At 50.1% G+C, this 27,249-nt stretch overlaps 1 protein-coding gene across 1 annotated transcript; it reads left to right on the top strand.

The window, feature by feature from the left end:
• The first annotated feature begins 411 nt into the window (after nucleotides 1-411).
• Nucleotides 412-8,729, top strand: rpusd2 (RNA pseudouridine synthase domain containing 2). The gene is made up of 4 exons (XM_033026584.1): nucleotides 412-768; nucleotides 2,275-2,489; nucleotides 3,745-4,041; nucleotides 6,819-8,729. The coding sequence occupies exons 1-4, from the start codon at nucleotides 537-539 to the stop codon at nucleotides 7,455-7,457; spliced, it is 1,383 nt and encodes a 460-aa protein (XP_032882475.1). The 5' UTR covers nucleotides 412-536; the 3' UTR covers nucleotides 7,458-8,729.
• The last annotated feature ends 18,520 nt before the right edge of the window (nucleotides 8,730-27,249 follow it).

Genomic DNA, 27,249 nt, shown 5'->3' with positions numbered 1-27,249 from the left:
CTATTTCCACAATATGTTACAGTGCACAAACTGACAATTTTGGGGGTTTCTAACAGGTAAGAACATACGCGTTTCGTGTGTTACTAGTGTATGCCGGAAGCTGCCTTGTACTCCAGAATGATTGAGCTACTCCTCACGCCCTTTGACCTGATGACCTTACATGCAACCCCCGTGTAAACTGCACAAACAAAATATGAAGTGCTGTTCCTCCAATTCATGTTGGGCTTCACTTTGGGCTTGTAATTGTAGTTTGAGCATTGCATCCTGAATCTCATTGAATGGTTCATGGTTAGTTAAAAAAAAAACATAATATGAATGTCTTGGCAACGATATTGGATGCCGGTCACTTGCTGAGAGCAGGCAGTGGGGTTGTTTCTGGCAGTTTAAAAAAAATCTAACTCAATAAGGTGGAACAAATGCAGGCAGTGGATTAGGCCTCAACCATAGATCCTATACTCCTCTGGTATCTTTGGCCTCAACATAGACACCTCCTGGCCGGAGAGCCGAGTTGCTGCCGGCAGTCGGCGGCATCGTCCATGTGGTGGTGGCGGCGCAGCCGTCTGCTTGCAGCGAGGATGAGTGAGGTCGCCAGCGGTGACAAGAGGAAGGAGCCGGAGCCGGAGCGGGAGCCTTCCCCCGGGCTGCGAGAGGACGGCCAGCCCCCGACTAAAAAGCTGCGGAGCAAGAAGGGGCGGGCGGGGGAGCGCTACGTGCCGCCGCCCAGGAAGAAGAACCAGAGCACCAGCTTCGGTCACGATCACTTCAACGGTGAGTGGGCCGGGCCGGGCCGGGTCTAGGCCGGGCTAGGCTCAGTAGCTCAGTAACTCCTCATTGTTTCCACACTCACCACAAAACTGCAGGTAAAAGCTTCAGCTCAAACCCCTACCCGATCTCCCGGTTGCCAAACACTTCAACTCCCCCCTCCCTCCCTCCCATTCCCACACAGACCTCTCTGCCCTGGGCCTCCTCCCCCACCGCCACAGTCAGGCCCAGCGCCAATAAGCGAGTTCGTTATTCCGACTGCGCATGCCCAGGTCAAAGATCACCATGCACAAACAACCCTGGAAAGCAGTGAACATTTCATAGAAACATAGAAATTAGGTGCAGGAGTAGGCCATTCGGCCCTTCGAGCCTGCACCGCCATTCAATATGATCATGGCTGATCATCCAACTCAGTATCCCGTACCTGCCTTCTCTCCATACCCTCTGATCCCCTTAGCCACAAGGGCCACATCTAACTCCCTCTTAAATATAGCCAATGAACTGGCCTCGACTACCCTCTGTGGCAGAGAGTTCCAGAGATTCACCACTCTCTGTGTGAAAAAAGTTCTTCTCATCTCGGTTTTAAAGGATTTCCCCCTTATCCTTAAACTGTGACCCCTTGTCCTGGACTTCCCCAACATCGGGAGCAATCTTCCTGCATCTAGCCTGTCCAACCCCGTAAGAATTTTATAAGTTTCTATAAGATCTCCTCTCAATCTCCTAAATTCTAGAGAGTATAAACCAAGTCTATCCAGTCTTTCTTCATAAGACAGTCCTGACATCCCAGGAATCAGTCTGGTTCCTATGAAGAAGATTTCTGAAGAAGGGTTTCAGCCCGAAACTTTGCCTATTTCCTTCGCTCCATAGATGCTGCCTTACCCGCTGAGTTTCTCCAGCATTTTTGTCTACCTTCGGTTTTCCAGCATCTGCCGTTCCTTCTTAAACCTTCATTTCTTCCCTTTTTTCCAGCTTTGATTCTTCTAGGTAAGATAATACTGCTTTCAAACTATGAAATAGTTGTATTTAGTATTCCTTTGTTAAAAAGTACTGATTAGGGATGATCAGCCATGATCACCCCCACTGATTGGGGATGATCAGCCATGATGACATTGAATGGCGATGCTGGCTCGAGGGGCCGAATGGCCTACTCCTGCACCTATTGTCTATTGTCTATTAAATGCATTTTGTCGTTTTTATTGCTTTATGCTTTGGTGAGTGAGCGAGATCGTGCTTGTCTGTGGTCGATGACGCGCCCGGGTCTGTTGAGTTGCTGCTAGGCTCTCCCGTCCCCGTCCGGGGCGGCCGGAGGTGTCGGGCCGGGCCTGCAGCCGCCGCGGGAAGAAGGCTGAGTTGCTGCAGCGCTTTATCTGTACACAGTAAATGGCTCGATTGTAATCGTGTATTGTTTTTCCGCTGACTGGTTAGCACGTAACAAAAGCTTTTCACTGTACCTCGGTACACGTGACAATAAACTGAATTGGTTGGTGACGCTCCTGCCTGCTTCTCCCGTAGAGACGGAGTATTACTTTGAACGTGGCCTGCGGAAGGTGTTTTCCTACTACTTTGACTTCCAGACCTATTGCAAGGGCCGCTGGGTGGGCAAGACCATGCGCGAAGTCTTCAGTGACGAGTTCCGGGCGGAACCTCTCGACTATTACACACGGGCGGCAAGTGCCGGCCGCATCCGTCTGAACGAGCAACCTGCTGACCTGGACACCGTCCTTAAGGTACTGCACTGCCCTGCCCAGCCCAATGCACCTCGTCCTGCACCTCACTTGGAGGAAGATACAAAATGCTGGAGTAACTCATTGGGACGGGCAGCATCTCTGGAGAGAAAGAATGGATGGCGTTTCAGGTCGATACTCTTCTTCTCGACCCGAATCGTCAGCCATTCCTTCTCTCCAGAGATGGTGCCTGTCCCGCTGAGTCACTCCAGCATTTTGTGTGTCTGTGGGATCCAGGAAGGTTTGTGTTCACAGGAGGAGGGGGATTCCAGAGGGCGGCATCGTTCATGGGAGGGGGTCCCCGGGAGAGCATCTCAATTATGGTGGGCGGGTGGTGGGGGGGGGGAAGGTTCCGGGACCATGAAAGCATTTACAGGAGTTGGGTCCCGGGACGGTGTTTGCGTTATGTGGGAGGCGGAGGTGACTGCATTTGCAAGAGGGGTTCCCAGGATGGCGTCAACGTTTAGGACGGTTCTGCAAAGACCATGGTGTTTAATGTGCCTAAAGTGTTTGTCATGGTTTCTGTGGAGTTAGCAAGGGGTTGTAGTCAGTAGGTCTTCTCATGTTCGCATGTATTTGAATCTTCCAGGAGTGTGTGCAATGTACACTTGGAAACATAATTCAGTTGTTGTGGCTTGTGTCTGGTTGGTTCACCAGGGCCCTCCTTCACTTTCCTCTGGCCATTGAGTGTCCCCTGGTTCTGGACTCCCCCAACATCGGGAACATTTTTCCTGCATCTAGCCTATCCAATCCCTTAAGAAATATATATGTTTCTATAAGATTCCCTCTCATCCTTCTAAATTCCAGCGAATATAAGCCCATTCTTTCGTCATATGTCGGTCCCGCCATCCCGGGAATTAACCTGGTGAACCTACGCTGCACTCCCTCAACAGCAAGAATGTCCTTCCTCAATTAGGAGACCAAAACTGCACACAATACTCCAGGTGCGGTCTCACCAGGGCCCTGTACAACTGCAGTAGGACCTCCTTGCTCCTGTACTCAAATCCTCTCGCAATAAATGATGGTAGCAGCGAGATAAGGGCCTGGTCCAGATGTTGTGGATCTTTGACAAATTCTGCCTTCTGGAGATAGTGCCTCGTGTAGTTGCTTTTGATGGTGGGGAGGGCTGTCTCTTTGATGAGCCAGGCTGATTCCACCACTCAGTGGTCTTGGGCGTGGGGTTTAAGCACTGAGGGAGAGGTTTGACTGACCCAATTGTATTTGCCTGCATTAAATCACTCCCTTTGCCCTCTCCAAGAACAACGACTTCATGAGGAACACGGTGCACAGGCATGAGCCTCCGGTCACCGACCAGCCGCTCAGGATCCTGAGCCAGAACCAGGAAATGGTGGTGGTGGACAAACCCGCCTCCATCCCCGTGCATCCCTGCGGCCGATACCGACACAACACAATCATCTTCATCCTGGGCAAGGAGCACAATCTGACCGAGCTGCACACCATTCACCGGCTGGACCGCCTGACGTCCGGGGTCCTCATGTTCGCCAAGACCCTGGACGTGTCCAAGAAGATTGACCAGCAGATCCGAGAGAGACAGGTAATGGTGCGGGGGTGTTTCTAGCTGAGCTTGCTCTTGGCTGTGACATTGGGATTGGCATGGGTTGTGCTGATAGAACCAAGGACCCCATGATCAGGTAGCTTTTAGTTTAGAGACACCGACCAGCGATCCCCACACATTAACGCTATCCTACACACACTTAAGGACAATTTTACATTTACACCAAGCCAATTAACCTACAAACCTGCATGTCTTTGGAGTGTGGGAGGAAGCTGAACATCTCTGAGAAAACCCACGGGGAGAACGTACAAACTTTGTCATGACCTTTTGTAAGCTCAATTCAATTCAATTCAATTTATTGTCATTTGGACCCCTTGAGGTCCAAACGAAATGTCGTTTCTGCAGCCATACATTACAAACAAATAGACCCAAGACACAACATAATTTACATAAACATCCATCACATTGCTGTGATGGAAGGCCAAAAAAACTTATCTCTCCACTGCACTCCCCCCCCCGATGTCAGAGTCAAAGTCAAAGCCACCGGCGGGCGATGGCGATTGTCCCGCGGCCATTAAAGCCACGCCGGGTGATGCAAGGTCGCGCACCGGGTTCTAGATGTTAGAGCCCCCGGCGTGCGCTCGCAGTCCCGCGGCCATTCCTAGCCGCGCGGGGCGATGGTGTAAGGCCCCGCTCCAGGAGCTCTTCAAACCCGCAACTCGGGCGGGAGAAGTCGCCGTTGCGGAAGCCCCGAAAAGCGGTCTCCCCCCAGGCTGTATGTCTAAACTAAAGTAAACCCTGGGACACCTCAGCTAACTGTAGTAGAGGCCTCTGATCTGGAATTAGACAAGCAGATGTGCTGGGAGATTGCAGATACCTGTAAAAATAATAGGGAAGTGTTAATGGGAGTCAACTTCTCTGATATTGACTGGGTTTCCCATAGTGTTAAAGTTTTGGATTGGGTGGAATTTGTGAAATGTGTCCAAGAAAGCTTCCTTAATCAATATGTGGAGGGAGCACAACCCTCTTGGGGAACGGGGTGGCATTTAGGGAACAATGGCCATAGTTTTATTGGTTTTAAACTGGTTGTGGAGAAGGAAAAGACTGGCCTACAGTTAATGTATCAAATGGAGGCAAGGCTGATTTGGGAGGCATGAAACTGGAATGTGGTTCACGAGGACCCGGTGTGGGGGGACCACTGTGATGGGGGGGTGAGGGGGGTGCCGGGGGGGTGGAACAAAGGACCCAACGTGGAGGGATCACAGTGAGGGGAAAGGCGGGGAGAACAAGGGTGGACCTGACGCGGGATACTTTGTAAGTTTGTCGGCACCCTTTACGTGGCAGCTATTTGCATACCTTGGATACGCAAGCAAAGAATTTCACCGTGACTCGTCACATGAGGCAATAAAGTATTCAATTCAATTCAGTTCAATCGTGCAGTGGTCGATTGGGTGAGTGGGTTTGCTGGCAAGTGGATGGCTGGTGAGTGGATGCTTTCTAAAGTGTGAAAGCAAGAGTACAGGGGCAGCATGTTGCTGTTATGGTGACGGGCAAGGCTGGCAAGTTGAGGGGACCTCTGGTTGATGGGAGATGTTGAGGCCCCCGGTTCAGGAAAAAGAAGGCATACGCAAGATGTATAAAGGCAGGATCCATTGAGTCCCTCTGTGAGTATAAGGAGTGTAGGAATACCCTTAAGAAGGCAATCTGGAGAGCAAAAAGACGTGTTCAAGAAAACGAAAAGTATCGGGAAAGGCAATCAAGCGATACTTTATTAAAGAGCACCTGATACAACGGCTTGAACGGGCAAACTAGACTGTTCCCAGAACAAAGATTCACATGATCTTTTACAAGCATTTTCCTTCCTTGTCTGTTTACACGAGTTAACCCGTTACTGACTTCACAAAGGAATCAGCGTTCCTCTGTACCACAATGCTCTGACAGCGGCTGTAAATCGTGCACCTCAGACACATCGGTGTTCTCTCATTCCCTTCAAAACCATCGCCCACGGCAGCTCCCAAATCCCCATTCTCATCAGTTCTATCGTTAACTTACCAAGTGTAATTACCCCACAAGTTGGGCTGTGGGTTAAATTTCCTTAACATTTGGCCACAACGTGCCAAAGGTAATCTCCCTTTCTTCTCTAAACCTCCCCAATCACGGTTCCACCATGGCTGTGAGTATAATCACTCCTTCCCCACCTAATCTGATCACTGCCTCACCTAGCATGACATTTAAGTTACCTTCAATGTATTGGCCTTATTTCCCATCATGCTTCTCCAGTAAGTAACGATCTTGGGTTATTATATTAAAAACATTTGTGTTTTCAAGAGAGATTTAGATTTAGTTCATAGAGCTAACGGAATCAAGGGATATGGGGGAAAAAGCAGGAACAGGGTACTGTTTTTAGATGATCAGCCATGATCATATTGAATGGCGGTGCTGGCTCGAAGAGGCCAAACTCCTGCGCCTATTTTCCATGTTTAATATGCTTGATTTTCTTATAATGTCCAGAAATTCCTACATCACTTTCTTATCAGATCCCACAATCTGCAGCTAGACACAAAATGCTGGAGTAACTCAGCGGGACAGGCAGTGTGTCTGGGGAGAAGGAATGGGTGATGTTTTGGGTCAACACGAAACATCACCCATTCTTTCTCTCCAGAAACGCTGCCTGTCTCGCTGAGTTACTCCAGCATTTTGTGTCTATCTTTGATTTAAGCCAGTATTTGCAGTTCCTCCCTCCACAATCAGCACTCCATGGTTGTCTCGAAGGAAGCGAGTGGTTGTCCTGGGCTAAGGTGTGCGTCTTGTTGCAGGTACAGAAGGAGTACGTGTGCCGGGTGGAGGGGGAGTTCCCCGCCAGTGAGGTGACCTGCGTGCAGCCCATCCTGGTGGTCTCCTACAAGGTGGGGGTGTGTCGGGTGCACCCCAACGGCAAGCCCTGCCGCACTGACTTCCAGAGGCTGAGCTTCAACGGCAGGTCGAGCGTGGTGCGCTGCCAGCCCCTCACCGGCCGCACCCATCAGATCCGTGTGCACCTCCAGTTCCTGGGCCACCCCATCCTCAACGACCCCGTATACAACAGCGGGGCCTGGGGCCCACGGCGGGGGGCAGACGGCCACATTGGCAAGACGGACGAGGAGCTGCTGCAGGAACTGCTGGAGCTGCACCGGCTGAGGGAGTGCCCCGACCTGCTGCCAGAACAGCCCCCAGACTCCGACCAGGGAGCGGTAGATCCCTCTCACCCGCCGGAGGTCGGAGAGGGGCACGGAGGGATGGAGGGACCCTCCAAGGGCCAGCGGGACGAGCTGTGCGGGGAGTGCCGCATAGTCAGGAAAGATCCCACCCCTGAGGACTTGGTGATGTACCTGCACTCCCTCCGCTACAAGGGGCCCGACTGGGAGTACTCCTCTCCCCTCCCCCCCTGGGCCGCTGCCGACTGGCACCAGGACTGAACCGGTCATTGGAAACCCCACCTCTGAAACACTTGCGTCAAATGCACTGGCGCGCATCTTCAAACACCGAGGCAGTCCGACTGCTTTGTACAGACTGCAGCGTTGCTGTAGAAGCAACCAGAGTGCTGGTTGTGTCCGCAGGGCTCCCGTGCTCTCTGCAAGCTGACTGCGTTACTGCTCCGGCTGTTTGATATCCCATGCACCATCGGGTAGGCCTGGAGTTAAGCCTCCTTGCAGTTGAACAGCTGTGCAGAATGGAAACAGGTCCTTCGGCCCACCAAGTCCATGCTGACCATTAATCACTCTAATCCTACATTAATCCCTGTTACATTCATCACTCTCTCTGACCCTCCCCCACCCTAGTTGTTGGACCGGTTTCACTGTCCTGGTGAGTTCCATTGTCTGTAGCAAAGATCCTATAGCGAGCAAGATAGATCACTCGAGGAAAAAGACGTAGTACGGTCATGGGCAGATTCGTGGGTAATTTTCGCCCCATTTCCGTAACCGGCTTCCGTCTCCGCACCAAAGATCCCGTAGCGGAGACGGAAGCCGGTTACGGAAACATCCTCGTAAAAATAAAAGTTATTTGGGAAAAATCTTCTTCTCATTTTCAGAATTATAATTTATTAACACAAACTGTTCCCCCGCAACGTTGATTACACTGCGAGTCGGGTCGGGTCGGGTTACTGAAATGGATGAAAAAAAGGCCCACGTTCCGCTCCGTTGCGTACTACACGTCAGCCCATTGCATTTAGAAGGAGTGGTCTATCTTGCTCTGATATAGGATCTTTGGTCTGTAGCTCATTTACACCTTGCCCACAGCTAACAATGCCCTTTCTTTATCATCGTTACTTTTTTGCATATCTTTAATTAATTTGTTCTACATCCCTCTATATCACCATCTATATCTCTCGTTTCCCTTTCCCCTGACTCTCAGTCTGAAGAAAAGTCTCGACCCGAAACGTCACCTATTCCTTCTCTCCAGAGATGCTGCCTGTTCCGCTGAGTTACTCCAGCTTTTTGTGTCTATCCACATTAATCCCAGCGGTCACAGGGTGAACATGCAAACTCCACACAGCCAGCAACTGCGGTCAGGATCGTAAACCTGGAGCTGCCACTGCCGTGCGACCCATTTTGTGTAAGATAAAATCATAATGAACAAAATGAATGCAAAAATAAAAGCTAGTTTGTATAAGATAGCTGGTAAACATATTGGATTGGGGTCTTGTTCAAAAGACTATAGGAGCAAAAGAACCGACATGTACACTGGTTACAAGTAGAGGAGCAGATAGACCGAGAGATTAGTGAAGCACAAGGAATATTGGGCTTCATACGATAGGATCATGAGTATAGGAGCAAAGAGGTCTTTCTCTAGTTGTACAGGACCCTGGTGAGATAACACCTGGAGTATTGTGTGCAGTTTTGGTCTCCTAATTTGAGGAAGGACATTTTTACTATTGAGGGAGTGCAGCCAAGGTTCAAGAGGTTAATCCCCGGGACGGCGGGTCTGTCATATGATGAAAGAATGGATTCACTGGAATTTAGAAGGATGAGAGGGAATCTTATAGGAACATATAAAATTATTAAGGGATTGGACACACTAGATGCAGGAAACATGTTCCCGATGTTGGGGGAGTCCAGAACCAGGGGCCACAGTCTAATAATAAAAAGGAGGCCATTTAGAACTGAGATGAGGAAAATCATTTTCACCCAGAGAGTTGTGAATTTGTGGAATTCTCTGCCTCAGAAGGCAGTGGAGGTCGATTCACTGGATGCATTCAAAAGAGAGTTAGAAAGAGCTCTTAGGGCTAATGGATTCAAGGGATATGGGGAGAAGGCAGGAACGGGGTACCGATTGTGGATGATCAGCCATGATCACATTGAATGGCGGTGCTGGCTCGAAGGGCCGAATGGCCTCCTCCTGCACCTATTGTCTATGTATCTATGATACGATACAGTAGAACTTTATTTATCCCAGGAGGGAAATTGATCTGCCAACATTCATAAAACACAAAATACATGAAACATGAAATTAAAGTGACGAGTGGAAAGGATTGGGGATGTGCAAAGATCAGGAGGGGAGGGGAGTCAGGAGTCAGTCTACCCGGCGACAGAAAGGGGGAGGAGTTGTACAGTTTGATAGCCACTGGGAAGAAGGATCTCCTGTGGCGTTCTGTGCTGCATCTTGGTGGAACCAGTCTGTTGCTGAAGGTGCTCCTCAGGTTGACCAGTGTGTTATGGAGGGGGTGAGCTGTATTGTCCAGGATGCTCCGCAGTTTGAGGAGCATCTTCCGCTCCAAGACCACGTCCCATGAATCTGTAGAGGTGCAGAGTGCAAAAATAGGAAATAATGAGTGCATAATCCACTGGTTAGTTGAGTTTATTGTCACGTGTACCAATGTACAGTGCTCATCATCGGCAGTCACTCAAAACGAGTATGACTGTCCCCCCTATATGGAGGGCACCTGTGCGTGACTTTGTTTAACGTGGGGAGACTGGTGCACAGACAGCCACCACACGGTCCTTGACAGATCTGGGTCAGGATCCAGTGGCATGGAGTCCAAGACGACCGGAGACCCTTTTCTGCTGCAGCCTTCATCCGCCTTCCCAGCCGTTGTGACGCTCCACTAAGTTCAGCCATCGTCCTCCGCCTGTTCCAACGTTGAGGTACAACCAGTCAGCGTGAAGACAAAACATGATTACAATCGAGCCATTTACAGTGCATAGATACATGATAAGGGGGAAATGTTTAGTGGAAGGTGAAGCTAGCAAAGTCCGATCAAGGCTAGTCCGAGGAACACCAATGAGGTAGATAGTAGTTCAGGACCGCTCTCTGGTTGTGGTAGGATGATTCGGTTGCCTGATAACAGCTGGGAAGAAACTGTCCCTGAATCTGGAGGTGTGCGTTTTCACACTTCTGTACCTTTTGCCTGATGGAAGAGGGAGTGGCCAGGGTGTGACTCGTCCTTGATTATGCTGCTTGCTGTCAGACCACCACTGGTCCACCTGGCAGCAAGCTTTAGGAAGGAAGACAGACAGAAAAAGCTGGAGTAACTCAGCGGGGCAGACAGCATCTCTGGAGAAAAGGAATATGTGAAGTTTCGGGTCGAGGCCCTTCTTCAGACCCTTCTGGTTCCACAGCATTGGGTTTCAGCTGGGATTGTTATCCTCGGAGCAAAGGCAGAGAGATTTGGTAGCAGGTAGGCAGAGGGGAACCTTTTACCATTGGTAAATTAAAGAAAAACTTTACGTAGAAAGTAGTTGCAATCTGGAATGCTGTGTCTAAAACTGGTGGACACTAAATTAGTACTTATGATTTGGTAGTTGGAGAAGGGGGGTTTACGGGCAGAACAGCAGCATATATCAGACGGGTAAATAGCTGGCCCCTGTGTTGTATCAACTCTTTGATTCTATGGCTGGTCTGGCGTATGAATCCAGTCCCACAGTCACAGGCTTGATTCAGCAACCTCTGCCACCTTTCAGTTACCTGTATACCCACAAAGAATAAAGATGGATGGGACTTGTTCCCACTGAAACACATTCTGGCCCAGTCTTGGCCAAATCTTCCTCCTTTCAATATAGGTTTAGTTTAGAGATACAGCGTGGAAACAGGCCCTACAGCCCACCGAGTCCGCACTAACCAGCGAACGCTACCCTACACACACTAGGGACAATTTGGACTTATACCAAGTCAATTAACCTACAAACCTGTATGTCTTTGGAGTGTGGGAGGAAACCGAAGATCTCGGAGAAAACCCACGTGGTCACGGGGAGAACGTACAAACTCCATACAGACAGCACCCGTAGTCAGGATCAAACCTGGGTCTCAGGTGCTGTAAGGCAGCAGCTCTACTGCTGCGCCATCGTGCAGCTCATTTAGGGGGTTGATGTGATGCCTCAGCCCCCTGATCCTCACAGAAGCAGCCAGGTGAGAGGGAATGACTCAGGAAGACCTTTGGTTAACCCTGGACCTGAGATGACTCATTTATCCCTTATCCTTGGTTCTTGAATCAAACCTCATCCATATTATCTGAAGGTGGGTAATTTAATGTAACAGCCCAAGGTGTCATATCCAATATACTGAAGTTAAGGGTCCCCATCTTTTGTACCTTGCCAGTGACAAGTTGAAAAACTTACGAAATTTGGATATACATATTAGGCAGACATAGGCACAACCTGCTTCCCAGGGTGGAAATAGTAAAGACCAGAGGGGATCACTATATGGTGAGAGGGCCAAAGTTTAAACGGGACATGTGAGGTAAGTTTTTTCACACAGAATGGTGAGTGCGTGGGAAGTGCTGCCAGGGGTGGTGGTGGAGGCAGGCACAACACTGTCAAGTCAAGTCAAGTTTATTCGTCACATACACATACGAGATGTGCAGTGAAATGAAAAGTGGCAATGCTCGCGGACTTTGTGCAAAAAGACAAACAAACAAACAACCAAACAAACTATAACAGAATGGAACAGAATCACATATTCTTTTACATTGTGGGCGGAAAGAAAAAGGGAAAAAAAACAGCAATTTTAAAAAAAGCAGTAGAGTGGTACAGTAAAGTTAGCCCCTGGTGAGATAGGAGTTTACAGTCCTAATGGCCTCTGGGAAGAAACTCCTTCTCAACCTCTCCGTTCTCACAGCATGGCAACGGAAGCGTTTGCCTGACCGTAGCAGCTGGAACAGTCTGTTGCAGCGGTGGAAGGGGTCTCCCATGATTTTATTGGCTCTGGAGTTGCACCTCCTGATGTATAGTTCCTGCAGGGGGGCGAGTGAAGTTCCCATAGTGTGTTCGGCCGAACGCACTACTTTCTGCAGAGCCTTCTTGTCCTGGGCAGAGCAATTCCCAAACCAGATGGTAATATTTCCGGACAAGATGCTTTCCACAGCTGCTGAGTAGAAGCACTGGAGGATCCTCGTAGACACTCTGAATTTCCTCAATTGCCTGAGGTGGTAAAGGCGCTGTCTTGCCTTACTCACGAGTGCTGAGGCGTGTGATGTCCATGTCAAATCCTCAGAGATGTGGACTCCCAGATATTTAAAACAGCTCACCCTATCCACAGTATCCCCATTTATCCTCAATGGTGTGTACGTCCTCGGATGATGTGCCCTCCTAAAGTCCACGATCAGCTCCTTCGTGTTTTTGATGTTCAAGAGGATGCTGTTGTCCTGACACCAGTGCTAGATCAGCCACCTCCTCCCGGTAGGCCTTCTCATCGTTGTCTGAGATCAGGCCCAGCACCACAGTGTCATCAGCAAACTTGATTATTGAGTTGGAGCTGAACCTAGCCACACAGTCTCGTGTTTCAGAGTGTAGGGGCAAATGGAAAGGCCACGCGGAGTTGATGTTGAAAGTAACGGGCGATTTATTAAAAGTAGACAGAAAATGCTGGAGTAACTCAGCGGGACAGGCAGCATCTGTGGAGAGAAGGAATGGGCCACGTTTCGGGTCGAGACCCTTCTTCAGACTGGGAGGGGGCGGGACAATGACAGAATGTAGGCAGAGACAGTGTGAGACTAGTGGGAGAACTGGGAAGGAGAAGGGGATGGAGAGGGAAAGCAAGGGCTATCTGTAGTTAGAGAAGTCAATGTTCATACCGCTGGGGTGTAAACTACCCAAGCAAAATATGAGGCTGTTCCTCCAATTTGCGCTGGGCCTCACTCTGACAATGGAGGAGACCCAGGACAGAAAGGTCAGATTGGGAATGGGAGGGGGAGTTGAAGTGCTGAGCTCAGGTAGGTTAAGGCGGGCTGAGTGGAGGTGTTCATACCAAGGTATCCGAGATGTCCTCATTCTCTAGGTAATGGAGGTTCCCCTCTTCCATTATAGATGAGGCTCTCACTTGGGTCTCCTCGATATCTCGCAGCTCCGCTCTTACTCCCCCTCCCCCCCCCCCCCATTCCCCTACATTCTATCTTTGTCCCGCCCCCTCCCCTGACATCAGTCTGAATTTTCGGAGTGGCGGCGCTGCCCTGGCAGCAGCGGCTCACCGGCAGTCCCGTTTGTTTGTGTTTTTTGTGTTGTTTATTTCGTTTTGGTTAGTCTAGTTTTTGGTTCTTAGTTTGTGTTTTGGGGGGGGGGGGGGTTGAAACGGGGTTTGCAGTCTCTCCCTGCGGGGGAATACGACTTTTTTGTTGTATTCCCCTTCTCTGCCTCCGTCTGCGCTGAGGCCTAATGGAGCTGGCGACCTCGAGGCTCCGGAGGCAGAGCCCGTCAGGACTTGCCCTGAGCTCGCTCCCGTGAGGGCGGTCCGGCTCAGGGCTGGAACAGTGCTCCCGTGAGAGGTTGTGACGCTCCCGTGAGGGCGGCCAGCCCGAGGGTGGAACGAGGCTCCCGTCGGAGCGGCCGAGCTCGGGGAGGTGCGGCGCTCACAGCCCGAGGGAGATTCGGCGCCCATGTCGGGGCGGCCTGGCCCGAGGGAGAAGCGACGCCCAAGTCGGGGCGGCCCGGCCCGGGGAAGAAGCGACGCCCATGTCGGGGCGGCCCGGCCAGAGGGAGGTTCGGCGCCCATGTCGGGGCAGCCCGGCCCGGGGAAGAAGCGACGCCCATGTCGGGGCGGCCCGGCCAGAGGGAGGTTCGGCGCCCATGTCGGGGCGGCCCAGCCCGAGGGAGGTTCGGCGCCCATGTCGGGGCGGCCCAGCCCGAGGCTGAAGACGGCACGGTACTCACGTGAGGGTGGCTGGGACGGTGTTCTGGTGGCGGTGGCCTGAGTCCGGGGTTCGGCCGCGGGCCAGCGGCTGCGTCTGCAGGACTGGTGGGCGGCAGCTTCGACCACCCCGGGCCGCGGTGTTTGAGCCGCGGGACTGATTTGTAACATCGCCCGGGGGGGTATCGCCTCAGCGCAGAGGGAGAAGAGGAGGAAAGAGACTGCAGACCTAAGACTTTTGCCTCCATCACAGTGAGAAGATGCTGGGTGGACTCACTCACTGTGGTGGATGTTAATATGTGTTTATTGTTGTTTTTATTGTATTGTATGTATGACTGCTGAAATTTCGTTCAGACTTCGGTCTGAATGACAATAAAGGCTATCTATCTATCTATCTATCTAGAAGGACCCGAAACATTGTCCATTCCTTCTCTCCAGATGCTGCCTGTCCCACTGAGTTACTCCAGCATTTTGTGTCTACCTTCGATTTAAACCAGCATCTGCAGCTCTTTCCTACACGTAGTAGTTGAGACATTATATTGCGGTTGTACAAGACATTGGTGAGTCTGCACTTGGAGCATTGTATTTAGTTTTGGCCACCCTGCTATGGGAAGGATGCCATTAAGCTGGAAAGTGCAGAAAGATGTGCGAGGATGTTTCGAGGACTCGAAGGCTCGATGGGAGAGGTTGGGCAGCCTCGGACTTCATTTCTTGGAGGACAGGGGGCTGAGGCGTGATCTCTAGATTCAAGATTCAAGAGAGTTTATTGTCATGTGTCCCTGATAGGACAATGAAATTCTTGCTTTACAGCACAACAGAACATAGTAGGCATGACTACAGAACAGATCAGTGTGTCCATATCCATCTATATTACTAAAAGTCTGATCTTGACCACTTCCTTTGTTCTGTATATATGAAAAAACGCTGCCACTTACGGTTGTGATTTTTGGCCATCTTACTCGGAGTCCCACTCCGCTGTGCAGGACAAGAGGATTTTTCCCATCGATGAAAAATAAAAGAGTTATTAGTGTTTAAAAAATGTTGAGATTCTCTCTCCTGAAGGCCACGCCCCTTCCGGAGGGACTATAAAACCTGGAAGTGTTGAGTGCCTCAGTCAGTCTCTGCAAGATGGGGGAGCGAGAGGGTCACTTCTCTCAGTCTGAGTTGTGACTAACACTGAACACATGTCTACTAACGAAGAGACAACAGGGGGCGCTGTTCTGGCAGCAGCCATGTCAGCAGTGCGTCAGTTTTTTCAACTTTTTTTTATTTTTTAGTATGTTTTAAAGTGTGTATTTAATGTTTTCTTGTGTGTCTTGTGTGGGGGGTGGTGTGGGGGGGTAAGGGGGAAACGGCTTCGGTTGCCTCCTCCATGGAGAGGCGACTTTTTCCAGGTCGCCTCCCCCGTGGCCTAACATCAAGGATCGGCGCGGCCTGGGGCTCGCTGGAGGAGAGCGCTCCGTTTCGCTGGCCCGGGGCAGCCGGCAGCCTGAAGTCGCAGCCTGAAGCCGCGGTCTGCAGAGCTCCAGCTGGTGCGGCGTCTACAGCCCGGGATCCCTCGTGGGGGACCCGGGGGAAGAAGAAGCCATCACTGCCGGCCCGCGGCCAACTTCTACCGCGGGGCTGGCATGGACTTACCATCACCCCTGGAGGGGAGCTTCGACCGCCGGCCCTGCAGTCTACGGTGCTTCTGGCTGCGGCGGGGACTTTAAATCTTGACCGCCGGCCTGCGGCCTATAACAATCTAAAGCCGCGGTCTCCGGTGAGGAAGAGCCGATCCTGGACTGACTCTGGACTCTGGTCCTGTCCACGGGGGGAAATGGAGGAGGACTGGCCAAATGTTTGTGCCTTCCACCACAGTGATGAATGCTGTGGTGGATGTTTGTGTTACATTTTGTGTGTTCTTTATTATTGTATCGCTGCTGACAACCCAATCCTTGCCGGGTCACTGCTCGTGCGGTCGACCGGTCGGTGCAGAGAGTAGCTTTGAATGTTTGTCTCTTCGTTACGTTATTTGTGTCCCTTTCTTTTTTTTAAAAGCTACTGTAATGCGCCATTTTAAATTGCCCCTTGGGGATGAATAAAGTGCTTTGAATTGAATTGAATTGAATTGAATAAACTGTGAGTGTGGTTTTACTGACCCTGAGTGCCCTTAATGTGGTTTGAAAATGAAAATGTGGTTGGTTTGAAGTAAAGCACAGCAAATGGTTGTTGGTGGTGGTTGGTTTGAAATTAAGCATTGCAAATGGTTGTTGGTGGTGTTTGGTTTGAAATGGCAAATGATTAAAAGTCTAAACTTGACAACTTCCTGTTTGCACTATATATTGATTTTAGATAAAACGCTACCACTTACGGCTGTAATTTTTGGCCATCTTACTCAGTCCCCCTCCGTTCATCAGGTGCAGAGGATTCTGCCCATCAATGAAAAATAAATGAGTTATTAGTGTTTAAAAAATGTTGAGATTCTCTCTCCTGAAGGCCATGCCCCTTCCGGAGAGACTATAAATCCTGGAAGTGTTGAGTGCCTAGGTCAGTCTCTGCAAAATGGGGGAGCAGGAGGGTCACGTCTCTCAGTCTGAGCTGTGAATAACACTGAACACGTGTCTACTAAACTGTAAGTGGTTTTACTGACCTATCAGTGCCCTTAATATGGTTTGAAAATATAGTTTGGAAATGCTAAAGCTGTGTTGCCTTTGGTTTGGAAATGCTAAAGCTGTGTTGCCTTTGGTTTGGAAATGCTAAAGTTGCATTGCCTAATTAAAGTTGCGTTGCCTAATTAAAGTTGCGTTGCCTAATTAAAGTTGCCTTGCCTAATTAAAGTTGCCTTGCCTAATTAAAGTTGCCTTGCCTAATTAAAGTTGCCTTGCCTAATTAAAGTTGCCTTGCCTTCTATATAATTAAAAGTATAATCTTGACAACTTCCTGTTTGCTCTTTATATTGATTTTAGAAAAAAAGCTACCACGTACGGCTGTGATTTTTGGCCATCTTAGTCCCCCTCCGCTCATCAGATGCCGAGGATTTTTCCCATCGATGAAAAATAAAAGAGGTATTAGTGTTTAAAAAATGTTGAGATTCTCTCTCCTGTTAATCACGCCATGAAGGCCACGCCCCTTCTGGTGGGTGGGGGAGGGACTATAAAACCCAGAACTGTGGGTGTGGCTCAGTCTCTGCAAGATGGAGGAGGGAGAGGTCACTACTCGCTGTCTTTAGTGGCCTTGCACCCTGCTTGAAGTGGTAAGAAATTGCACTTGAATTTGGTGGCCTTGCACCCTGCTTGAAGTGGTAAGTAATTGCACTTGAATTTGGTGGCCTTGCACCCTGCTTGAAATGGAATTTCAAGGAATAGTCGTGAGTCAACTACCAGCCCACCAGTCGTGAGTGAGTGAGCTGCCAGCACAACAGGCTTGGGCGACTGATCCGCCAGCCCAAGAATCCATTTGGCCCACAATGTCCATACTAGCCCCTCTGGAAACCAGTCCCTTCAGCCCACAACACACATACTGGCGCTCCAGAAAGCCCCCCCCCCCCCCACTGGCCACCAATATTGGAATTTGTGGAAAGGTGGAATATTGCATTGGGGGACCAGCCCTCCCATGTGATACTGGGACCCAATGGGTCCCACTTAGTCTAGTGTGTTTCTAGAAGATTCCCTCTCATCCTTCCAAATTCCAGTGAATACAAGCCCAGTCTTTCCAATCTTTCCACATGTGACAGTCCCACCATCCCGGGGATTAACCTTGTGAACCTACGCTGCACTGCCTCATCAGCTAGGATGTCCTTCCTCAAATTATGAGACAAAAACTGCACACAATACTCTAGATGTGGTCTCACCAGGGCCCTGTACAACTGCAGAAGGACCTCTTTACTGCTATACTCAAATCCTCTCGTTATAAAGGCCAACATGCCATTAGCTTTCTTCACTGCCTGCTGTACCTGCATGTTTATTCAGTGACAGGTGTACAAGGACACCCATGTCTCGTTGCACTTCCCTTTTTCCTAATCTGACACCATTGAGATAATAATCTAACTCCTTGTTCTTGCCGCCAAAGTGGATACTCTCACATTAACTACATTATACTGAATCTGCCACGCATCTGCCCACTCACTCAACCTGTCCAAGTCGCCCTGCAACCTCCTAGCATCCTCTTCGCAGTTCACACTGCCACCCAGCTTTGTGTCATCTCCAAATTTGTTAGGTAGACAAAAATGCTGGAGAAACTCAGCGGGTGAGGCAGCATTTATGGAGCGAAGGAATAGGCGACGTTTCGGGTCTTGACCCTTCTTCAGAATGATGTTGGGGGGGGGGGGTAAAGAAATGAAGTAGGCTGTGGGAGAGCTGGGAAGGGGAGGGGAAGGAGGGAGAAAGCAAGGACTACCTGAAATCGGAGGTCAATGTTCATACTAATGTACTCATGTAAATTACCCAAGCGAAATATGAGGTGCTGCTCCTCCAATTTGCGCTGGGCCTCACTCTGGCCATGGAGGAGACCCAGGACAGAAAAGTCGGATTCGGAATGAGAGGGGGAGTTGAAGTGCTGAGCTACCGGGAGATCAGGTTGGTTATTGTGAACTGAGCGGAGGTGTTGGGTGAAGCGATCCCCAAGCCTGCGTTTGGTCTCACCGATGTAGAGCAGTTGAGACCTGGAACAGCGGATGCAATAGATGAGGTTGGAGGAGGTGCAAGTGAACCTCTGCCGCACCTGGAAAGACTGTTTAGGTCCTTGGATGGAGTCGAGGGGGGAGAGAAAGCGACAAGTGTAGCATTTCCTGCAGTTGCAAGGGAAAGTACCAGGGGAAGGGGGTGGTTTGGGTGGGCCTTGCTGATCAACACTGGCCAACAATGTCCCAGCTACGCTAGTCCCACTTACCTGCGCTTGGTCCATTTCCCTCCAACCTGTCCTATCGATGTACCTGTCTAATTGCTTCTTAAACGATGGGATAGTCCCAGCCTCAACTACCTCCTCTGGCAGCTTGTTCCACATGCCTACCACCCTTTGTGTGAATAGGTTACCCCTCGGATTCCTATTAAATCTTTTCCCCTTCACCTTGAACCTATGTCTTCTGGTCCTCGATTCCCCTACTCTGGACTCTGTGTATCTACCCGATCTATTCCTCTCATGATTTGTATACCTCTATAAGATCACCCCTCATCCTCCTGCGCTCCATGGAATAGAGACCCAGCCTACTCAACCTCTTCCTATAGCTCACACCCTCTAGTCCTGGCAACATCCTCTTTTCTGAACCCTTTCAAGCTTGACAATATCTTTCCTATAACATGGTGCCCTGAATCGAACACAATATTCTAAATGCGGTCTCACCAACGTCTTATGCAACTGCAACATGACCTCCCAACCTCTATACTCAATACTATGACTGATGAAGGTCAAGTGCCAAAAGCCTTTTTGACCACCTTATCTACCTGCGACTCGACCTTCAAGGAACCATGCACCTGTACTCCTAGATCCCTCTGCTCTACAACACTACCCAGAGGCCTACCATTTACTGTGTAGGTCCTGCCCTTGTTTGACATCCCAAAATGCAACACCACACACTTCTCTGTATTAAATTCCATCAACCATTCCTCCGCCCACCTGGCCAATCGATCCAGATCCTGCTGCAATCGTTCACAACCATCTTCACTATCTGTAAAACCACCCACTTTTGTATCATCAGCAAACTTGCTAATCTTGCCCTGTATGTCCTCATCCAAATCATTGATGTAGATGACAAACAGTAACGGGCCCAGCACTGAACCCTGAGGCACACCACTAGTCACAGGCCTCCAGTCTGTGAAACAATCTTCCACCATCACCCTCTGCTTCCTTCCATGGAGCCAATTTGTTATCCATTCAGCTATCTCTTCTTGGATCTCATGAGATCTAACCTTCCAGAGCAGCCTACCATGCGGCACCTTGTCGAACGCCTTACTGAAGTCCATGTACACAACATCTACAGCTCTGCCCTCATCAACCTTTTTGCTCACATCTTCAAAAAAATCAATCAGATTTGTGAGACGCAACCTCCTACTTATAAAACCATGCTGACTATCCCTAATCAGCCCTTGCCCATCAAATGCCTGTATATCCTATCCCTCAGAATACTCTCCAGTAACTTACCAACTACAGATGTTAAGCTCAACGACCTATAGTTACCAGCATTTTCCTTGTAGCCCTTTTTGAAAAAAGGCACAACATTTGCAACCCTCCGGCACCTCTCCTGTATTTAAGGACGACTCGTAAATTTCAATCAGGGCTCCCGCAATTTCCTCTCTAGTTTCCCGAAATGTCCTCGGATATATCAGATCAGGCCCTGGAGATTTGTCTATCTTCAATCACGACAGTACCTTCAGCACTTCTTCGATGGTAACCCTGACTGCTCTAAAGACACTTCCAGTGACTGCTCCAAATTCCTCCGTCCTACTGTCTTTCTCCTCGGTAAATACAGAGGAGAATAACTCATTGAGGACCTTGCCCATCTCCTGTGGCTCCACACAGAGGTGACCGCTTTGATTCCTGAGAGGTCCCACTCTCTCTCTAGTTACCCTGCTCCCCCTTGTGTATTTATAAAACCTTGTGGGATTGTCTTTTATGCTACCCGCCAGAGCTATCTCCTGGCCCCTTTTTGCCCTTCTAATTTCATTTTTTAATATACTCCATAGATCCCAAAACTCCTCCAGGGATGCACTTGGTCCCAGCTGCCTATACCTGTCCCAAGCTTCCTTCTTGTTTTTGACTAACGTCTCAATTTCCCTCGTCAGCCAAGCTTCCTTACGTTTGCCTGCTTTGCCCTTCACTCTAACAGGGACGTACATATTCTGAGCTTTCGCGGGCACACTTTTAAAAACATCCCACTTGGCCGATGTTCCTTTCCTCTCAAATAACCTGCTCCAGTCAACTTGAGCGAGACCTTCTCTCATACCCTCAAAGTTGGCCTTACCTCAGTTGAACATTTTAACACGTGGATCCTCTCTGTCCCGATCCATAACTATCTTAAACCTAATCGAACTGTGCTCACTGGTCCCAAAAGGCTCCTCCACACACACTTCATTAACATGCCCGTCCCTATTTCCCAATACTAGATCCAGTGTTGCCCTCTCACATGTGGGAGCCTCCACGTGCAGTTTAAGAAAACTCTCCTGAACACTTTTGAGGAATTGCACCCCATCTAAACCCTTCATGCTGTGATTTCCCCAGTCTATATTGGGAAGGTTAAAATCCCCTACTACAACAAGCTTATTTGACCTGCAACTGTTTGCAATCTTCTGGCACATTTGTTCTTCTAATTCCCGTTGACTATTTGGGGGTCTGTAGTACACCCCAACAAGGTGATCATCCCTTTCTTGTTCCTCAGCTCCACCCATATAGCCCCACTAGACAAACCGTCCGTAATGTCACCACTGAACACAGCCGTGACTTCCTCCTTAACCAACAATGCAACCCCCCTCCTCTTTTTCCCCCATCCCTGTCTCTCCTGAAGCTCCTGTACCCCGGAACATTGAGCTGCCAGTCCTGCCCCTCCCTTAACCAGGGTTCAGTCATGGCTACAAGGTCCCAGTCGCTCGTACCTATCCACGCCCTAATCTCATCGGCCTTACCCGTCAGGCCCCTTGCATTAAAACACGTGCAGTTTAAACCAACCCTCCTTCCTCGCTCTCCATCTTTCACCTGCCTATTCTGTCCACTAACCTTTCCCACACCAGCCTTCATACCAACGTCTAGCCTCTCACGTGCCTCTGTCCTGCACGAGATACCCCCCCCCCCCCTGCCAATCTAGTTTAAACCCTCCCGTGTAGCATTAGCCTTCCCGCTAGGATGTTGGTCCCCCTCCAGTTTAGGTGCAACCTGTCCCTTTTATACGGGTCACCATTGCCACGGGAAAGATCCCAATGATCCAGTAATCTGAATCTCTGCCCCCTGCACCAACTCCTCACATTTATTTCCCCAATGTTCCTATTCGTATCTTCACTAGCTGGTGGTACTGGAAGTAATTCTGAGATCACTACGCTGCAGGTCCTGGTTTTCAGGAGAGAAGAAATAGGCGATGGACAGAGAAATGTGAGATGTTGCATTTTGGGATGTCTAAAATGGGCAGGACCTACTGTGAATGGTAGGCCTCTGGGTAGTGTTGTAGAACAGAGGGATGTACGAGTACAGGTGCATAGTTCCTTGAAGGTTGAGTTGCAGATAGATAAGGTGGTCAAAAAGGCTTTTGGCACATTGGCCTTCATCAGCCAGAGTATTAAGTATAGAAGTTGGGTAGTCATGTTTTAAGATGTTGGTGAGACCACATTTAGAGTATTATGTTCAGTTCTGGGCACCGTGTTGTAGGAAAGATGTTGTCAAGCTGGAAATGGTGCAGTGAAGATTTACGAGGATGTTGCCAGGACTAGAGGGTCTGTGTTATAGGGAGAGGTTGAGTAGGCTGGGACTCTATTCCTTGGAGCTCAGGAGGATGAGGGGTAATCTTACAGAGGTATATAAAATCATGAGAGGAATAGATCGGGTAGATGCAAAGAATCTCTTGCCCAGAGTAGGGGAATCGAGACCAGAGAACATAGGTTCAAGGTGAAGGGGAAAAGATTTAATAGGAATCTGAGGGATAACTTTTTCACACAAAAAGGTGTATGGAACAAGCTGCCAGTGGAGGTAGTTGAGACAGGGACTATCTCAATGTTTAAGAAGCAGTTAGCCAGGTACATGGATAGGTTTGGAGGGATATAAACCAAATGCAGGCAGGTGGGACTAGTGTAGCTGAGACATGTTGGCCGGCGTGGGCAAGTTGGGCCCACCGGCCTGTTTCCTTGTTACATCACTTATGACTCGATGACGTTTCGGGTCGAGACTTTCTTCAGACTTAGTTAGGGGAAAGGGGAATGAGAGGTATACAGTAGATGGTACTGAGGAGAACTGAATGAAATATGCAAAAAGCACTGATAATCAAGAAATGTGGAGCCCACAATGGTCTATTGTTGGTGGTGGAATAGGTGATAACGAGTTATACAGACGATAGAACTCAACAAGACGACGGTAAAACTAGTGCGATGACTTGTGTGGGGGAGGGATGGAGAGAGAAGGAAAGCAAGCGCTGCTTGAGGTCACATTTATTTCTATAGCACATTTAAAAAACAACTCTCGTTGGCCAAAGTGCTTTACATTTGTTATAAGAATAGTATAAACATACAAACTACATACATATACACATATAGCCCTCGCTCAGTGGACGTCAGGAAAGGCTTGGGAGTATAGACAAGTTTTTAGTCTCGACTTAAAGGAGTCGATGGAGGGGGCAGTTCTGATGGGAAGGGGGATGCTGTTCCACAGTCTAGAGGCTGCAACTGCAAAGGCACGGTTGCCCCTGAGCTTATGCCTAGACCGCGGGATATTCAGCAGCCCCAAGTCGGCCGATCTGAGGGACCTGGAGGTGGAGTGGTGGGTGAGCAGACTTTTAATGTAGGTGGGGGCAAGCCCATTGAGGGCTTTGTAGACAAAGAGGAGGGACTTGAAATGTATACAGAACCGCACAGGGAGCCAGTGGAGAGAGGCCAGGATCGGGGTGAGAAAGGTCAGTGGAGGAATGGGATGGGGAATTAAAGTGTCCAGCAACCGGGAGATCAGGATGGTTCAGGCGGACTGAGCGGAGATGTTCAGCAAATCGATCGCCGAGCCTACGCTTGGTGTCGCCGATATACACGAGTCCACACCTGGAACAGCGGATACAGTAGATGAGGTTGGAGGAGGTGCAAGTGAACCTCTGCCTCACCTGAAAGGACTGTTGGAGTCCCTGGACAGATCGAGGGGGGAGGTAAAGGGACAGGTGTTGCATCTCCTGCAGTTGCAGGGGAAGGTACCTGGGGAGGGGGTGGTTTGGGTGGGAAGGGATGAGTTAACCAGGGAGTTGCGGAGGGACTTCCTGTCCCTATACCTCTTTCCGCGACTATCCAGGGAACAGAACAGTCCTTTCAGGTGAGGCAGAGGCTCTGTCCTGGGCCTCCTCCACTGTCAGAGTGAGGCCAATGCAAATTGGAGGAACAGCACCTCATATTCCTCTTGGGCAGCTTACACCCCAGCGGTATGAACATTGATTTATCACTAATTTCAAATAACACTCACACCCCTTCTCCGTCCCTCCCCCACCCTAGTCACCGTACTAGTTTTACTGTCATCCAGTTGAGTTTCACTGTCTATATAATTCGTTATCACCTATCCCACAGCCAACAATGGACCATTGTGGGCTCCACATGGCAGGTAGGAGGGACAGCTCATCACAGTCAGACATTCTAGGTCTGGGGAGCATGAGTTTGCCAGGACTGCCACGTCTGAGCACCACAAGGTATGGATTAGAAAGCAGACACCGCTGCCTCTAACCTTAGCCCAAGACGTTGTACGGTCCGTCTGGTGAAGGGAGAAGTACTTAGGCTGAATGGCACAGATGGGTATGTCGGGGGTGAGCTATGCCTTTGTGAAACAGAGCACACGGCAGTCTCGCACTTCTTTGAGGTAAGTCAGCCTGGCTTTAAGTTCATGCAGGTTGAAACATATAAGATTGTTAAGGGTTTGGACACACTAGAGGCAAGAAACATGTTCCAGATGTTGGGGGAGTCCAGAACCAGGGGCCACAGTTTAAGAATAAGGAGTAAGCCATTTAGAACGGAGACGAGGAAATATTTTTTCTCACAGAGATTGGTGAGTCTGTGGAATTCTCTGCCCCAGAGGGCGGTGGAGGCCGGTTCTTGCAAGAGAGAGCTAGATAGGGCTTTTAAAGATAACGGAGTCAGGGGATATGGGGAGAAGGCAAGAACGGGGTACTGATTGGGGATGATCGGCCATGATCACATTGAATGGCGGTGCTGGCTCGAAGGGCCGAAAGGCCCACTCCTGCACCTATTGACTATTGTTTTCCATAGACTGCACATTAGCCCGTGGTATGCCGGGTAGCGGGTGCCGCTGCGGTGGGAGGTGCCGCAGAGAAGCCGAAGCTGGTGCCTCGCGGGGTTGCAGCCCCGTGGGTCAGTTGTGGAGTCTCGCGGGTCGAAGAATCCCGTGACCTTCGGCCTCTGGGTCTGCGGGGCCCGGCAGCTGGGGCCTGGATCGGCGCCAAGGAGGCATGAAGAGGACCCAGCGGCGGTAGTGGAGAGGTCGGTGTGGCAGTCGATGGGGGCGCCGACCGATGTCGAGGATGGATACGTGGAAGTGAGGACGCCGCTTACCCGGGGGAAGGAACATAGGAGGACCCGGGGGATTTATAACTTTGTCACCGCCCTTTATGGGCGACTATTTGCATACCTTGGATATACAAGCAAAGAGTTTTACTGTGACAATAAAGTATTCAATTCAATTCAACCCGCTTGTTGATTTAACCTTGCTTGCGGCCCGGCACGCTTCCCTCTTTTCCCCACTAGGTGGTAGCACCTTGACCTTGTGAGTCTGCTCCCTGGGCTGGGGTCAACATCGAACAGTGCTGGAGGCTGGAGGTTGGAGGCTGTGCTCGCTGGGGGTGTCCACTGCCCCGGGAGGTGGATTCCTGCCTTCAGTGGGGGCTTCGAGTGCCAAGGTGGGTTAGGGCTCCGTCCAGGCTGGCTGTATCATCGTCAGGAGCAGCCTGGGATAGGGCCTCGGACCAGACGTCGGTGGTGGTTGGACCTCGGGTCAGGCTGCCTCCAGAGGTCGCTGGTGGCGCTGGGCTGCTGCAGAGGCGTGTAGTTGTGGTCGGCGAGGGCATTGTGGCCTTCGCAGGGCCGGGCCTCTGGCTTGGCGTCCTCGATGGTCGTTACGGGAGGTGGTCGGGCCTGTGGCCTGGCTAACTCCCGCTGGTCAGCGTTGGCCCCAGGCGATCTGGGAAACCGTGTCTTCGGCCTGCTCAGGCCCTCCTGCCGGGCCTGTCGTCAGGAGGTACGATAGCACGGGTTCAATGTCCCTGGTCCACCGAGGTCGGGAGCTGGAACTTTCTGCTGCCTGCCTGTTGGGGCCTGGCCCTGGTTTGACCTGGAGGTTGACACGTGGGGCTGAATTACAACTCTGTTCTGCATTCTATGAATTGTGAACTTGTTGAGGAGAGTTCATATGGGAAGATTATTGCATTGAAGTGGGCATTGCCCTATGCAAAGTTTAAAAAAAATGTCATTGTCCATTTCTTCTGCAGTTGTATAGGGCTCTGGTGAGACCACATCTGGAGTATTGTGTACAGTTTTGGTCTCCTAATTTGAGGAAGGACATCCTTGTGATTGAGGCAGTGCAGCGTAGGTTCACGAGATTGGTCCCTGGGATGGCGGGACTGTCATATGAGGAAAGATTGAAAAGACTAGGCTTGTATTCACTGGAGTTTAGAAGGATGAGGGGGATCTTATAGAAACATATAAAATTATAAAAGGACTAGACAGGCTAGATGCAGGAAAAATGTTCCCAATGTTGGGCGAGTCCAGAACCAGGGGCCACAGTCTTAGAATAAAGGGGAGGTCATTTAGGACTGAGGTGAGAAAAAACCTTTTCACCCAGAGAGTTGTGAATTTATGGAATTCCCTGCCACAGAGGGCAGTGGAGGCCAAGTCACTGGATGGATTTAAGGGAGAGTTAGATAGAGCTCTAGGGGCTAGTGGAGTCAAGGGATATGGGGAGAAGGCAGGCACGGGTTATTGATTGGGGACGATCAGCCATGATCATAATGAATGGCGGTGCTGGCTCGAAGGGCCGAATGGCCTCCTCCTGCACCTATTTTCTATGTTTCTATCCTCATCTCAATAGATTGTATGAGTTCTGTACAAGAGAGCGATCTCTGTGTTGCAAAGTGTATGTTGCAAATCTGAATGAAGGGTTTAAAATCCACTTATTTTTAGTTAGTTACAGAAACAAATCTTGGGTGCAGCTGGGTGGCTCAGCAGTAGAGTTGCTGCCTTACAGTGCCAGAGACCCGTGTTCAATCCTGACTACGGGTGCTGTCTGTATGGACTTTGTACGTTCTCCCCGTGACCTGCGTGGGTTTTCTCCGGGTGCTCCGGTTTACTCCCACAGGTCCAAAGATATGCAGGTTTATAGGTTAATTGGCTTCTGTAAATTATCCCTAGTCTGCAGGATAGAACTAGTGTATGGGAGTAGGGTGCAAAACTTGGATCAGAGAATTAGTGTATGAAGTGTTCGTTGGCTGGCATGGGCTCAGTG

This window comes from Amblyraja radiata, chromosome 9 (assembly GCF_010909765.2).
Source record: "Amblyraja radiata isolate CabotCenter1 chromosome 9, sAmbRad1.1.pri, whole genome shotgun sequence".
Taxonomy (NCBI): Eukaryota; Metazoa; Chordata; class Chondrichthyes; order Rajiformes; family Rajidae; genus Amblyraja; species Amblyraja radiata.
The sequence above is the reverse complement of the archived record's forward strand: the minus strand, read 5'-3'. Positions and strand labels throughout refer to the sequence as shown.

What these genes read in the sequence shown, in the direction of transcription:
- rpusd2 (XM_033026584.1), top strand. Translation starts at nt 537, where the DNA reads ATGTGGTGGTGGCGGCGCAGCCGTCTGCTTGCAGCGAGGATGAGTGAG. An exon ending in ACCTGGACACCGTCCTTAAG is followed by an intron (nt 2,490 to 3,744) that starts GTACTGCACTGC and finishes GCCCTCTCCAAG; the next exon opens with AACAACGACTTCATGAGGAA. An exon ending in AGCAGATCCGAGAGAGACAG is followed by an intron (nt 4,042 to 6,818) that starts GTAATGGTGCGG and finishes GTCTTGTTGCAG; the next exon opens with GTACAGAAGGAGTACGTGTG.